This window comes from Globicephala melas, chromosome 7 (assembly GCF_963455315.2).
Source record: "Globicephala melas chromosome 7, mGloMel1.2, whole genome shotgun sequence".
In the NCBI taxonomy this organism is placed as follows: domain Eukaryota; kingdom Metazoa; phylum Chordata; class Mammalia; order Artiodactyla; family Delphinidae; genus Globicephala; species Globicephala melas.
The window spans coordinates 98,266,414-98,282,123 of NC_083320.1; the positions used below are offsets into that span (position 1 = coordinate 98,266,414).

The following is a 15,710-nucleotide window of genomic DNA, read 5'->3' on the forward strand; positions in this document are numbered from 1 at the left end:
ATCCTAATGGCTCTAGGCCAGGACAGCTCTGAGGAGTGCCTAGACACATTACCTGCTCCCACTGTGCTCCCTGCCCAGGGACCTGCAATGAGCTGGGCCACGCCTCAACTGTACCAGAGATCGCGTGGTTCTCTCCCCTTCTCTATTCTGCTCCTCTCACGCCCTTGCCAGTCTTTCCTGCAGGGCACCCCTTCAATGGATCTCCCGCACCAAATCCCCGTCTCATACCCTGCTTCTAGGAAACCCAACTTAAGACACCTAGTGATAAAAATAAAAAGGAACAAAACAACACACGTACAGAAGGCTTGTATAGTATTAAAAAGCTGTTCTAATTAAAACAGCAAAATTTGGCATTATCAAGAACCAAATCTCTTTTCTGTTCCCTGAACTATGAAACCTATGAAAACCCATATTTAGTAACAACTTTTGGATCTAGAGATAAAAGATCCAAATCACTTCACCTGTTCTCTAGACCCTCCAGAAGGCAGCCACGTGCACTTCTGCTCTTCCCTAAAGTGAACACTCCAGCACAGTGGATCCACTCACTGTTCCCTGCTATGCTCTGCTCACATCCCAAAGCCGAAAGAACCCTCCACGTCCCAACCCTAACTACTACTTCTCCAATCCTATCTATTCTAAAGCCCATGTCAAATTCATACTGCTTTCCATATCATGGCACATATGAAGATTAACCAAGTTATATGTCTGTTACTACTCTCCAATAAGAGTAAATAAGCAATTTTTCTTGAAAGCTGCCAATCTTAAAAAAGAACACTGTAAAACATTAACATTTTAATCCATTCCAGATGGAATTTTCTATGACTTTAAAATAAGACATCATTAAAATTATCTTCATATTTAAAGTATAGTTATTGAATTCTCTACTTGAAAGGAACTTGAGTGATCACCCAGTCTAGCGGCTTTTCAAAGGTTTTATTTTTGTTCATTTTTAGGTGAAGATATACAAACTATTTTTAGCAGAAAAATCATTTCTACAAATTAAATTATAGTGCTAAAAAACCAACAAAGCAGAATTGCTCCAGCAGAAGCAGCAAAGGAGCCTGAGAACCAGACTCACACATGCAACGCCACCTCCTTCCAACCTTCCCAGGATCCTCCGTAAATCAGCTACTAACCTAGTCCAATCTTCTCATTTTCAGAAGAGTATGAGATAAATGAAGTTATAACAGCTAGAGTCCATGTCTCCTGGTTCCCTGTAAGCTGCACTTTGAATTCTCATCACCATGCTTCTTTATCTATTGATATTCAGATATCTTTTGTAAGATATCTTGTCAATGTGTTCTTCTTTTGCAATCCTAGATATCACAAGTTCTTTACTGAGCTGATTTCAGGCAAAGGAGAATTTATAAATCATATTAGGCATTTACCAAAATTAAGAATTGATGCCAGAAACTATAACTGGATAATTTGAAAATCTATGTCATAAAAGAATCTGAGTCTTAAAGTGCAAATGGAAAACCTTCAAAAGACCTACAATTTTTAGTAAAAACAAGTACATAGACTGAAACAGTATTATACGTATCATTTTGGGGCAGTTTCCCCAATCTTACACTTCAAAAAAGGCAAAATGTATAATACAACAGGTATACACTCACATACTTATAACAGCATAACCTGTCATATCAGTGAGGAAAATATCTGATTCACAAGCTGAAGACATTAATTTGAAAAAGGTGTTAGAAGGAATTTCTTTACCTCACACTGAGGGAATGAGCGTTTCCTCACAGGTGCACAACTATGCAGAACAAGGTAAGAGAAAAACATTGAGATTGGACTTCATAATCTTTAAAATCTAATGGTTTTAAAGAATCATATGGGGGAGTGGGGAGGAAGACTTCCCTATTCCCTCCAAAAAACAAAAATGAAAACCCTAAGTTAATCATTCAGAGTAAATAGCCTCACAAGTTAAACATAGTCTTACCAAAGAACATTGGAATATCCAATTTATCTTCTCTGTCTACTTTTCTCTTGATCATAACAATATAGACAGCATAGAGCATGGCTCCAACAAGAGACCAAATGGAACCTGTAAAAATCAAGATAATAATTTAAAGCATCTGTTCATTAGCTCATTTATCACACACTTATTTAAAATCTGACACAGTCAGCTCCTATTTCAAGAAATTAGTATTCAAATATGAAAAGATAAAGTATAACCCACCTTATCCATGGCCTCCAGGAATATAGGAAGGAGGTTAAAGTATAAACAAATAAATGCAAAAACATTCACCTCAATGATCTAACCAATGTTATACGTGTTATATTACCAACTTCTTGGTATTTAATTTTGAAATGCATACTTCATATTGTCCCCTACATAAGCAATTATGACACCTGACACAGCCAACTTAACTATGCTTCCTTCCCTCTCTAAGCTGTTGTTTATATTGTTCTCCCCACTATGTATAATTTTTAATATACATTCTACCACCATTTTCAAGACCCTATTAAAGTCCCACCACTGCCACCAAGCATCCTCTTTCTACTCCACTGAAATTTCCATCCTTGTCTTCTATTTTAGATAATGTAATACTTACTATAGTTAAATATAGTGCTATTTTATTCTCTAGGGGCTTCATTTTGTTAATCATATATTATTGATTAAAATCAAAAACTCCTTGACAACTGCAAACACATAAAGTATACTTTTTAATGTTCTAAAATATCTAACATAATGTAGGGCTCACAGTACCTGCATAATAAATATGGATTCTCTTTAATATATTAACTCGCAAGAACATTTAAGTAAGCCTTTAAAAACAGCTATATAGGGCTTCCCTGGTGGCGCAGTGGTTGAGAGTCTGCCTGCCGATGCAGGGGACACGGGTTCGTGCCCCGGTCCAGGAAGATCGCACATGCCGCGGAGCGGCTGGGCCCATGAGCCATGGACGCTGAGCCTGCATGTCCGGAGCCTGTGCTCCGCAACGGGAGAGGCCACAGCAGTGAGAGGCCCGCGTACCGCAAAAAAACAAAACAAACAAACAATAAAAACAGCTGTTAAAGGTGCTATCTGCCAGGTGACCATATTCAATACTTTAATCAATTATCCAAAAGTCCAGTGTTTCATTAAATCTATTTATTATTACTATTACTACTAAACTATTTTTAAAAAGCAAAGGGAAAGCCTGTCAACAAAATCTCTCACACACACACAACAAATATATATATTGTTTTACACATACAGATCTGCTCTGGGTGAGAAAGAGGTAAGGCAGTTCAAGACACAGCTCCCTGGGCAGTAACCAGGAATAGTTTAGAAAGCACTGTTGTATTTAATAAACTTTAAATGTCTAAAGAAAGTATCCAGAAGGAGGGACTTCCCTGGTGGTCCAGCAGTTAAGACTCCACGCTCCCAATGCAGGGGGCCCAGGTTCAATACCTGGTCAGGGAGCTAGATCCTGCATGCTGCAACTAAAGATCCCACATGCCACAACTAAAGATTCCGCATGCCGCAACTAAGATCCTGCATGCTTCAACTAATAGCCAGCGCAGCCAAGTAAATAAATAAATGAATATTTTTAAAAATAAATAAAAAATAAAGAAAGTATCCAGAAGGAAACCAGTTAAGCTAGATTTTGATTACCCTTCTTTTGTTAAATCTAAACAATGGATCAAAACCGACGTGTTTACTGTAGTAGTAACTGTTTCAGGCAAGAATCAAAAGTGAATGACAAAATTAGCAGGCAGATACAAGCATGATGGATAGGATATATGTATAGCCTCAGTATCTCTTACAAGATGATTATTACTTACAAAGGGAAAAATCAGTAACTACACTGGAGCAACCTGACACACCACTTTAAAATTAATGTCACCAGTAATGGGACAAATCAACATCATGTGCCTTCTGATATGATATACTTATCAGGACACAATATCACTTCCATGGTATTCTTGCCAAAAATGCACAACATAAATTTAACCATAAGGAAATATCAGACAAACTCAGATTGAAGGACATTCTACGAAACAAGTGGACAGTATCCTCCAAAAATATTAAAGTTATGAAAGACAAGAAAAGACTGAGGGATAGTTCCAGATTAAAGGAAACTAAGGAAACATGACAACTAAATGCAACAAATGATGTTGGACCAGGAAAAGAACATTAGTGGAAAAAATGGTGAAATCTGAAAAGGATCTACAGACTAAATAAAAATTATTGTAATCACTGTTAATTCCTGATTTTTAAACCTGTACTGTAGTTATGTACATTGTAAATAGTTAAGAGAATCGGGGGGAGTGCTATATGAGAGTTCTGTGAAATATTTTTAAATTTTTTTACATTATTTCCAAAGGAAAAGTTAAAGAAAAAAAAGGCCTTGTTAGTGCTCACCCTGTGTGTGTGTATGTATGCACGCATGTGTCTGGACATGCACATGCATGATGACATGCACAGAACTTTTCTTGTATACCCTAACAGAAAGAATGCAGAATCAGATACTTACCTATTGGGTCTCTTCCAGCAGATTTTTCAGACTCTGACAGGTTTACCAGCACAACACCTCCGATGCTATGAGAATAACAGTCATTACTGACAAGTAAAATAATAAATTCCTTCAAAAGACTAACCTCAAAGATCAAAATTATTTACAAGTAATAAAGACTAATCTCAACTTTGGGTAAAACTATCAAAGAATTAATGATTTAGTTAATAATATTTAACAATATTATCAGTACAGTATAAGTGCTATACTTATATTAACTCATTTAATCCACATAAAATGCCCAATATTACCTTATAAGGAAGGGATTATTATCATTCCCATTGTACACATGAGAAAATTATACATAATGCACAAAGAAATGAAGTAACTTGACCAAAATCACACAGCTGGGATTGAAACGTAGGCAGTCTACTTCCAGAGTTCAGTGTTCTTACCTGCTATGCTATCTTCTGCCTTTCAATTAGGAAAAAATTAACCAACTTGTCATCCCTCTTCCAATCTTTTTTGGCAATGTACAAATATCAAAACCCATATAAACCTAGCAATGGCACTAACTCTCACTGGTAAAACCAAAATTAATGGTAAAACTATCCTTAAATATTTAAATAATTAAATGAATCCCATTATTTTAATGTAAAAATAAGACCAAATTAAGGATGTAGAGAAATCAAGAGGTTATTCCTTCATTCAACTGTTGCTTATTGAGCTAAACTTCAGGTTAAGCAACGAACAAGAGAGATGTGGTTCCTGTCCTCATGCAGCCTTATACTGTCTTTCTATTTCTATGTATCTTTCTACTTTTATTAAGACAATGAAAAGAAAAGTTAGAAATAGGAATGAATTTTGAACAAAGTTGGATAAACCTCATCACTTCCCTGTGACAAATATACTGTATTTCCCTAATGCAAAAATAAGTTTGGCTAAAACATGGGCCAATCATGCAAAAAGAATAAATTCCTAGTGTCCATAGTCTAAATGGTAAATTAGTTGGTTCAACCAGATTGCCCATGGAAACTACCATGGTCAAGTTACCCTTATATCTAAAAGAGAGAAACACCACTTATGTGACTGCCAAGTGCCAGTCTCTACGATAATCACTTTCTATATACATCCCTCCAAACTTTAAAACAAGACTGCAAAGTAGTAGATGATATTATCATCATTTTGTCATCTAGGAAATCCTCTCAGAGAGTTCAGGGCAAGTGCCCAGGGGCAAAAAGCAGAGCTCTGATTCAAACCCAGCTCTGATAGTTCAGAAACACTAATCTTTCTGGTAAATTATTCTGCTACCTTCTCTGATTTCTAATTTTCTCTCACAAAAACAACAGCTTCATCAAACCAACATGTCTTTTTTGAGTATTGACTGTGAGCAAAGCTTTATGCTAGGTCTTTGATGACACACAGAAGTAGAAAACAAGGTTCTGACCTTCAAGGGTTTATAATCTCGTAGGGATACAAAGTTAAATAAAGTAAAAGATTTAAGTTAGTCATTAATGATACTTATGTTACAAACAGTAATACAAAATTGCCAGATAATTTATACAGAAATAATTGCAAGATTGAGGCTGAGACAATCAGAGAAGACTGCAGGTTAGATTTCTAGAAGTGGGAGAAGTGAAAACTAAAAACTAAACAAAAAGGGGAACTTGTTTGAGGAAAAGGAAACAGAAACTTGGGAGCTTATGAGGATTAACATGCAGTTAAACGTGAATGTCAGTACAATACTTAGCAGTCCACAGTCGCATGAACGGGAACCAAAGCTGCTCTGGGGTCCTCCCTCCAGTTACCCTCCCCAGGAAGGTTTCAAAAACTAGCCAAGGATGTGATGCAGAGCTGAGTAGCATAATGTCCCCTTAAAACCTTTTATCCTCATCTATCTTTGCCTATACAGTATATTATAATATAAACTATCGTCTATCATTACCAGAAATGCTTTAAACATTGCATTTTTAAGCAGAATAACTAGCTATTACACTATATTCTTACCTTAAAATTACAGCTAATAGTTTAGAAAGAGTAAATCTATCTCCACTGTTACTTGGAAACATTGCAGCAAGGATTAAGGTAAAAAGTCCTATGGAGAGAAAAGGATAAAAAAAAAGATGCTTTAGCTTAAATACTGTCAAAATTATTTATTACCAACTTGACTGTTTAAATAAGTTAATTAGACACCTAACTTTTAAACTAATTTTTGTCATTTTTAAATGACTAAGAATAAGACTGCAGTTACCTAGGCTGAAATGTTCAGAGATCACACATAAAAACAGCCTCCAAATGAAACCATGTTTATTTCAACAGTACAGATCAAGTACAGTCCTATTTATTTTAAAACTAATAAGAGAGTTAAACTGAGCATTCAGAGTAACATTCTGACCTCATCATAATCAAGCATGTGAACTAAAGTTATTTTTACAGCTTCAAAAATACTTTTTTTATCTTCCAGATTTGGAAGGTGATTCAATTTTAAAAATAAAACACCTTTCATAGGGCAAATTATAGTTATGAAATAAGCAATTACATTTAGCCAAAGGGTTGAAAAAAAGATCTTTAGAAAGAATACGTGAAAGGAAAGATAGCTACAATACAGAGTCAGCCTATAAAACTTTAATATATTGTTGTATAAAAAATACTGTAAAGTATTGGAAGGAATATAAATAGCACAAGGCTATGGCACAAAATTTAAAGATTAAATAGTAGTTATACCAATATACATTAGAAAGAATGAAATAATTTAAAACAAGATAAAAATATATGTATATGTACACATATATATCAGAAATAGGTCTTGAGTTATAATACAGATTTTGAAGACAAATTTCTTACCAGAAGTTGAGGACAAAATATTAACTATAGCAACTTTTGTGTCTGAAAGTGCTTCTTGATATGACAAATTTGCCAAAAACCACTAAAGAAATAGAAAATAAAGTGAAACCTAATAAATGACTTTTTATATTTGTCATTATAATTTATAGTCCCCTCCTTTTTTTCTCCCTCTAAATACTGCTATCATAAGTTTTAAAATCTGCTTTGTACTGAAAAGTCACAGGCCCAAAAAGAAGACAAACATTTATATCAGACCTAATATCTTTGCTATCCAATTTCCCTTAAGAAATTAACAACAGTTGGTTAAAAATTAGCACTGGTCAGGCTTTTTTAAAAATTAGGGTAAATTTAATATCAAATCAACATTGAAATTTGCTTTATCCAAGCACTGATAGTACTCTATTAAGTTTATCTAAATCAAATTTAGGTTGGGGGGAATTCTCAAACATTAAAATACGTACAGATGAATATAACATGATGAGAAATCGATTGAACAAGGTGATGCCTAAGGGGATGGATGGAACTAGCCAGATCGATAGACAAAAGGTTATACTCACTTTGGAAATTTTTAAATGTCCAAGAAATTGTGAATTTACTGGCTAACTGTGATTGTTTCTCTGATTCTCAGTTTTGAGACATAATATAAAGAGGTCTCATAACTCTGAATATAATGAAGGAAGTTTTCCAGCTATGAGGATTTTTTTTTTCTTTTTTCCCTTTTGCTTGTCTAGGCTAGGTTATTCTTATATTCCCAACCCTGTGCCTACTTTGATTTACAGAATAAGAAATAGGACCTCTTTTGATGTAGCCTGGTGTGTGTGTGTGTGTGTGTGTGTGTGCGTGTGTGTGTGTGTGTGTGTGTGCGCGTGCGTGCATCCAAAGTTCATTTATTTTTACTGCTATCAGATAATCTAATACAGTTTACCACAACTCATCCATTTTTCTGTTGATGAACACTTTTTGACTATTTCAAACAATGTTACCAAGAATATTCTAGCATATGCCGCCTGGGGCATATGTGCATGAGTGCCCCTAATGTAGTATATACTAAGAAGCAGATTGCTGGGTCAAAGTAAATTAACTGCTTGTCTAACTGTTTTCTGTTACTTAAACAGACTGACTGGATAATCATATTCTACTGGAGAATGACTTGTCTCTATTAAGGGAGGGACATCTCTTGATATCTCTCAGAACTTGTAGTTAAGTGAGAAGTACAGTTATCAGCATTTATATTTCAAAGAAGCAGTAGAGACACATGATCTTAGAGCTAGATCTTACTGCTAGGAGGCAGCAGATGGCTGAGTGTCTAGAAGTCTTCATTCAGTATACACTGTACTCAAAGCTAAAGCCAGACTCTGATTCCATCTGTAGTCCTTTGACTTCCTAATTTCACTTGACTATCTAAATAAGAAAATGAGGTTAGCAACTGGTAAGATGGGCAATATAAAATATATATGACAATAGGGGCCACAATCTGCTTGCAGTTGAAGTGCTAAAAAAGAAGCAGAGGGCTTCCCTGGTGGCGCAGTGGTTGAGAGTCCCTCTGCCGATGCAGGGGACACGGGTTCGTGCCCCGGTCCGGGAAGATCCCACATGCCGCGGAGCGGCTGGGCCCGTGAGCCATGGCCGCTGGGCCTGTGCATCCGGAGCCTGTGCTCCACAACGGGAGAGGCCACAACAGTGACGGGCCCGCGTACCGAAAAAAAAAAGCAGCAGAAGATTCTGCCCTTAATTATCTTTTGGAGATTCTCTACAAGAATAGGCCATGCTTGTGGGGTGATAATTAGCTTTCTTGACCCACTTTCCTTACCACTTTAATACTTAAATACTGTGCTCATTTTCCAAACAATCTTACTGGTCTCTGCTAATGTGAGATAAAGAAATAAAAACAGACAACTTAGATTGCAGGAATTCAAAGAGTATAACTACTCATCATTAGCTATGAACTCTTTCCAGAAAGATCTTCCCATTCTCCAGCTCTCCCCAAACTCCATTCTTTGGCTTTCAAACCCAAGGCAGCCTCATCACAAAAGAAGACCATCTCAACTGCCCTCTGGTAAAAATTATCTTTACAATGTTTCCTTTCATTATTCCAGAGTTGAGGACAACCACTTACTAATAATTAAGCTGTCACAAATAATTTATATAGTATTTCATTATTTCATGAGTGATAATTCATTTTAAAATTAGCATAAAAGCCTGTATGACCTAAATTACATCTTACAGAAAAAATTAAAACACCATAAGTCCTAACGAGACAAGAATTAAAGGACTGGCAAATACAGTAATCATTAACTCCTTTTGACCTACAATGTACTATACGTTAGCCACTAGCCACATGTGACTACTAAGCAAATGAAATACGGCTACATTGAATTGAAATGTTTAGAAATTGAAATAAAAACTGAAATTGAAATGAAACACAAAAAGAAATTGAAATGAAATAGAAATTGAAATGCTTAAAAATTGAAATGTTTAGAAGATTTTAGTACAAAGAATGTAAACTATCTCATCAATAATTTTTATAATGATAATATTTTGAAGTGTTTTACATATAGTGGGTTAAATAAAAATATAGTATTAAGGGACTTCCCTGGTGGCGCAGTAGTTAAGAATCTGCCTGCTAATACAGGGGACATGGGTTCTAGCCCTGGTCTGGGAAGATCCCACATGCCCCGGATCAACTAACCTGTGTGCCACAACTACTGAGTCAGCGCTCTAGAGCCCGCGAGACACAACTACTGAGCCTGCATGCCACAACTACTGAAGCCCACGTGCCTAGAGCCCGTGCTCCGCAACAGGAGAAGCCACCACAATGAGAAGCTCCGCACTGCAACGAAGAGTAACCCCCACTCGCCGCAACTAGAGAAAGCCCGCGCGTAGCAACGAAGACCCAACACAACCAAATAAATTAATCAAAAAATATATATATATATAGTATTAAAAGTAACTTGTTTCTCTCTCTTTTTTTTAATGTGGCTACTAGAAAATTTAAAAATACCTATGTGACCTGCATTTGCACATTATATTTCTATTGAACAGCATTGCTCTAGAGCTCATCCAAGCTTATCACTCTATTAAGTCAGGTTTCCAAAAAGACCTGGACTATATTACTCTGACTTTCTACAGAAATGCCTTTACTTAAGATTAACACAGCTCCCTGCTCTTATAACTTACTTAAGGTTGATTTTTCAAAAAAGACTATTAAAGGTGGAAGCAACGTAAGTGTACATCAATGGATGAATGGATAAACAAAATGTGGTATATACACACAGTGGAATATTACATAGCCTTAAAAAGGAAAAATATTCTGACACATGCTACAAAGATGAACCTTAAAGACACTGTGCTAAGTGAAATAAGCCAGTCACCAAAGGAAAAATACTGTATAATTCCATTCATATGAGGTGCACAGAGCAGTCAAATTCACAGAGACAGAAAGTAGAACGGTGGCTGTCAAGAGCTAGGGAGGTGGGAAAGAGAAGTTGTCATTTAATGGGTATAGTTTTAGTTTTGCAAGATGAAAAAGTTCTGATAGACAGTGGTGATTGTTGCAAAACAGTGTGAATGTATTTAATGCCAATGAACTGTACACTTAAAAACAGTCAAAACAGTAAGTTTTATGGTAGGTATATTTTACCACAATTTTTCTAAAAGGCTGTTATCTGTACGTATCTACCTGTAAATCTGCTATACGGAATAGTGCCTTTCTACATAAGAACCTATGAAATATATTCTCTCAGTTTTGAGTTAGGAAAAGTTTATTTTATCAATAGATGACAAACTGTGTAACTCAGGAAGTTTTCCTTTTTTCCTTTTGCCCATTTGTCTAGAGATGAATTGTGTGCTTTCTTTCTTTCTTTCAATGGAAGTTCCTGATATAATCAACCCATTCCACAGCCAGTTTACACCCTACACAGACATTATCTGTTTAGTCTGGCTCTTATCCACCGTTCCTTTTTAAACTTTTACTTTATAGATCCTTTTATCGTGTTTCCCCTCAAGTCTCCTTTAAAAATTAGGAGATATAATTAATAAATCTTAGTCTTGCCTTATTTAAAACAAGCAAACTGAAATCACAATAGCATAATCCAAATATATGAGCCTTTAAATTAACTTTATTACATATGTAATTATCATATTACAACTCCCAAAGATTCTTTCATTTGTACTCCTGAATATATTAATCAAGGTATCACTAAAACAGAGGTTATTCAGTTAGAGGATGGTGAAAAATTGGCTATGCAGTAAATATGAGAGGCAAAACTGTAAAGTAAAAAAATATTATAATCAGGCTAATAATATTGACATTAGCATTGTATCACCTAGTGGTTTAAAATGCTCAGTATAAATTTGAACCTTAAAGGCCCATACTAAACCACCTTGGAATAGTCTACTTCAATGATACATATAGAAAAGAGCACTGAAATTCATTTTTTTAATTGTAAATCAGAGTTTACTAACTCAGACAAGTTATCTAATCCCAGATTAGCCCAAAATAATATTTTATTTGCTATATGAATATTTTATTGAAACATTAAGCATATTTTTGTTTCTATATTAAAATAATTAAGAAGCCATAAACAAAATTATAAGAAACAATGAAAAAATGTTTACTATGAGTACTTATAAAATATTTGACCACATTTATATGAATTTAAAATAAAACCTCAAAAGGACTTATTTGAAGAAATTAATGCAATCAATGCAAATTCTTATCTGGACATTTACTAGTGCTTGTATATATCATAGTGTGAAATAACTCTATTCGTTATTCTGACCATAAGGCAATGTCAAATTCTAAATATACATGAGTGGTTGTAGTGTATAGTATTTATTGAATTCTTTTACGTATGCCTAGTATTTATTACTTTTAACACTCTAATTTCCCTATGATAGCAGATAACAGAGTTTAAAGTCATGACTAAAGCAACCTAATAGTCTTAAACTTTAATACTATATTGTTGGTATGTCTACTGTCTTAAAAGTCAAATTCCAAACATATAATAAAGAGAAGACTTACCACAAAGCAAAAAAAAAAGCTAATTTTTGCTACTTGAGTTGCAGTTAGTTTCCCCACAGTTTTGAGTAAGGATTCTTGTTCTTTCACGGTAGGATATGACATGCGAGACAACTTAGCTTCCAATGCATGGCTTGATGGAAGCTGTCGAATCTCCATGATATTACTAAACCTTACACGAGACTTTTTGGGAGCTTGAAAGGAAAAGTAAAGTATAAAATCATTAAATGTTTCCCCTCGCATCCAAAAAATGTCACAAGTTTTAATTTACTTATAAATGCATATTATTTAACCCATCTATAATCATATTTGAACAGTCAAAAAAAACAGTTAAATTATTACATGGGACAGCTCTGCTCATTCAAAAGAGTTGGTGGGAAAAATGTTTCCATCTATAAAAAATTTTGAAGGTTTTAAAATGAGACCAATATTCAACAAAGTTTCAAACAACTGCCTGGTTCAGGATTATAGTATGATTATTATTTTAGCATTTACAGTAAAAGTTTATTTGGATTTTTCCTCATAGATATCCAATTTATGAGAATTATTTTCCTGGTCAAGCACACAGAACATTCTTCTGTAGTTCCATTCCTTGAAAGAGAATATCATGGATGAATACTGTGCGTTACATTGAAGCTGGCATTCTTTACCATGTTCAAAGAACCAGCAAAACTCCTGTAATTTGCTTTCAAGGTCTTTGATGGCCTGGTTGAAGAGGATACTGTTCATTAATAAATATATCTATATATACATAATAACACCATAGAGATTTCTGGTATTTGGAAGTTATTTCCATTGAATTAATAAAAACGTCCAGTCAACTGGACAACTACAGGCTGAGCCAACACCACATGGAACAGAAGAACAGCCAGGTGATCCAAGGCAACCCAAAGAACCACTAAGTTTTGGGATGGCTTAAATGAAGCTAAAACTTCCACCCACTTCTAAGTTTTGCTTACATTTTTCAGTATCAGTGTTTGTGTTCTCAGGTTTTTCACTCGGAAGATCATGAAATTTCACAGGAACATAAAGAGGTTCACTCTGGAATGCAGCAAAAACAGGAACAAATATAAACAAGTATAATAGCTGATATACTGGCTAAATTTAAGTGGATGGTATATAGACACAGATACCACCCAAAACAGGACTGTTCACCACCATGTTTATACAGCATAATTTTCCCAAAATGCATTTTCAAGACTTATATAGGAAACTCAAATGATCCACCCAGGTACAATGACAGAAAGAATCAATTTAAAGCTTAGAAATGTAATCACACAGCACTGGCACATTATGATATTTAATTTTTAAATGTCATAAAAACAGACCTCTCTCAGCTAACAGATTACCTGCCATTCTTTTTCATTCATTCTTTTAACATATACATATTGAGCTCCTACTATGTCAGGTGCTGTTCTAGGTCCTAGGGATATAAGAGCGAATAGAGACAAAGTCTCTGTCCTCAGTGATATAAAATAATCTAGTGGTAGACAACAGAATTAAAGCCAGGTTTGTCTAACCATGCTCTAAAAGTCTACATTTTTAAGTGGTTCTAAATCTCCCAAATGTTTTTGTAAATGTTCTTCAGATGATCTGTATTTAAGGCATAATTCTGTTAATTTAAGAAACAAGGCTGTTTCTTAAATTAACATAAAGTATTTTTTATTTCTTTAATTTATCTTTAACTCCTGATACAGACTCTGCCAATGAAAAATATTCAGTAAATGAAGAGACAATAGGATTTGGAAATAGATGGAGTCTCATTGTTGCATTGAACTTTTCATCATAGCATTTGGCCTAGAATAATTTGACATGTCCATTTTACAGATAATAGAAAAAATAGTAGAAGAGTAGGCTGCCATCTCAACTCTGTCTTCTACACTGATAGAGACAACTGATATTAGTCTTGTTTTTGTTTTTTTCTGTTTTTTGTTTGTTTGTTTTTTTGGCCGCACAGCGAGGCTTGCAGGATCTTAGTCCCCCAACCAGGGATCAAACCCACGCTCTCTGTAGTGAAAGCGCAGAGTCCTAACCACTGAACCACCAGGGAATTAGTCTTGTTGATCCTTAGGATCCCAGAGAAAAGAAATGAAATTTTTTCTAGGCTTCACAAACCATTCACAGCACCCGGTAAGCTACCTTGCAAGCAACTGTAGTTCTAAAAGTCAGAGAAACAAAAAACTGTACTGTCAGTAAGGTCACCAAGCTAGTGCTTCATAAATTGGTTATTAAATTTTAGAGTTGACTTTAAAATTTTTCCCAGATAGAATGCCACATTTGGAATAATATATTTTAAAGAGACGTCTTAGTAATGGTGTAAAAAGAACAGATTTTTACATATTCTCTCTCCAACAAGATAATAAATGCTTAAATAGAGCGACTGATAATTCCTTCATATGCTTGCTTATTATCTATCTCCCTCCCTTCCCTGAACACACACTCTCACACACTAGAACATAAGCTGTATTTTGAGAGTCTAGAACAAGTGTTTAACATACATTAAGTGCTCTTAAAAATTTGTGAAATGAATAAGCAAACTGCTTATAGAGTCTCAGTGTCAAGTAAATGTATTTGTTTCTAAGTGGTAATAATATAATAACAAACATGAAGTGACAAAGTTGGTAAGAAACAAAGGACAAAGGACTTCCTTTACTATTTTCAGTCCTTAACTAATTTCCTATTCCCTTCTCTCCCCAGAGGTGGCTGAATTGCTTACTTTTAGGTCTCAGGTATCTCTAAGAAAGTACCAAATTACAACTCTCATGGAGAGCAGCCAACATTGAGATATATTTTTATTTTAATATAGCTGTGGTGCTATCAACGCTATTTCAGTCCTTCCCGCCATGGTCAACTCCACCCGCTCTCTTCCTGAGGAGAAAAGAAACACTTACCAAAGAACTATTCATAGTTGTATCTGTTGTACAAGCAGCAAAGTAACCTTCAGCATCTGCAAACTACAAATAATGAGACATGAAATTCAATTAACCTCATGAAATAAAGTAGAACTAATGTGAGTCACAGCTCAAAGGGACAAAACCAAAAATCCAGAGCAGACCTATAAGGGTATAATCATTATTTTTTTTTAAAGACACCAATTGTACTTGAACATTTGTTACTTTTTTAAAAAATTAATTAATTAATTTATTTATTTTGGGCTGTGTTGGGTCTTCGTTTCTGTGCGAGGGCTTTCTCTAGTTGTGGCAAGCAGGGGCCACTCTTCATCGTGGTGCGCAGGCCCCTCACTATCGCAGCCTCTCTTGTTGCAGAGCACAGGCTCCAGACACACACGCTCAGTAGTTGTGGCTCACGGGCCCAGCCGCTCCGCGGCATGTGGGATCCTCCCAGACCAGGGCTTGAACCCACGTCCCCTGCACTAGCAGGCAGACTCTCAACCACTGCGC

General features: G+C 35.4%; 1 protein-coding gene across 3 annotated transcripts in view; it reads right to left on the reverse strand.

Moving 5' to 3' along the window:
- The window catches only part of SLC35F5 (solute carrier family 35 member F5), a 208,537-nt gene that overhangs the window by 180,689 nt on the left and 12,138 nt on the right, over positions 1–15,710 (reverse strand). For 2 of the 3 annotated variants that reach the window (XM_030843825.2, XM_070046017.1), the window contains exons 5-11: positions 15,201–15,263; positions 13,269–13,350; positions 12,313–12,503; positions 7,290–7,371; positions 6,453–6,540; positions 4,467–4,531; positions 1,943–2,047 (exon numbers count right to left, since the gene is read on the reverse strand). In XM_030843825.2, coding sequence (XP_030699685.1) covers positions 1,943–2,047; positions 4,467–4,531; positions 6,453–6,540; positions 7,290–7,371; positions 12,313–12,503; positions 13,269–13,350; positions 15,201–15,263 — 676 coding nt within the window. Of the gene's footprint in view, positions 1–1,942; positions 2,048–4,464; positions 4,532–6,452; positions 6,541–7,289; positions 7,372–12,312; positions 12,504–13,268; positions 13,351–15,200; positions 15,264–15,710 lie in introns of those variants that run through there. The other variant, XM_060302528.1, reaches the window with a different exon arrangement.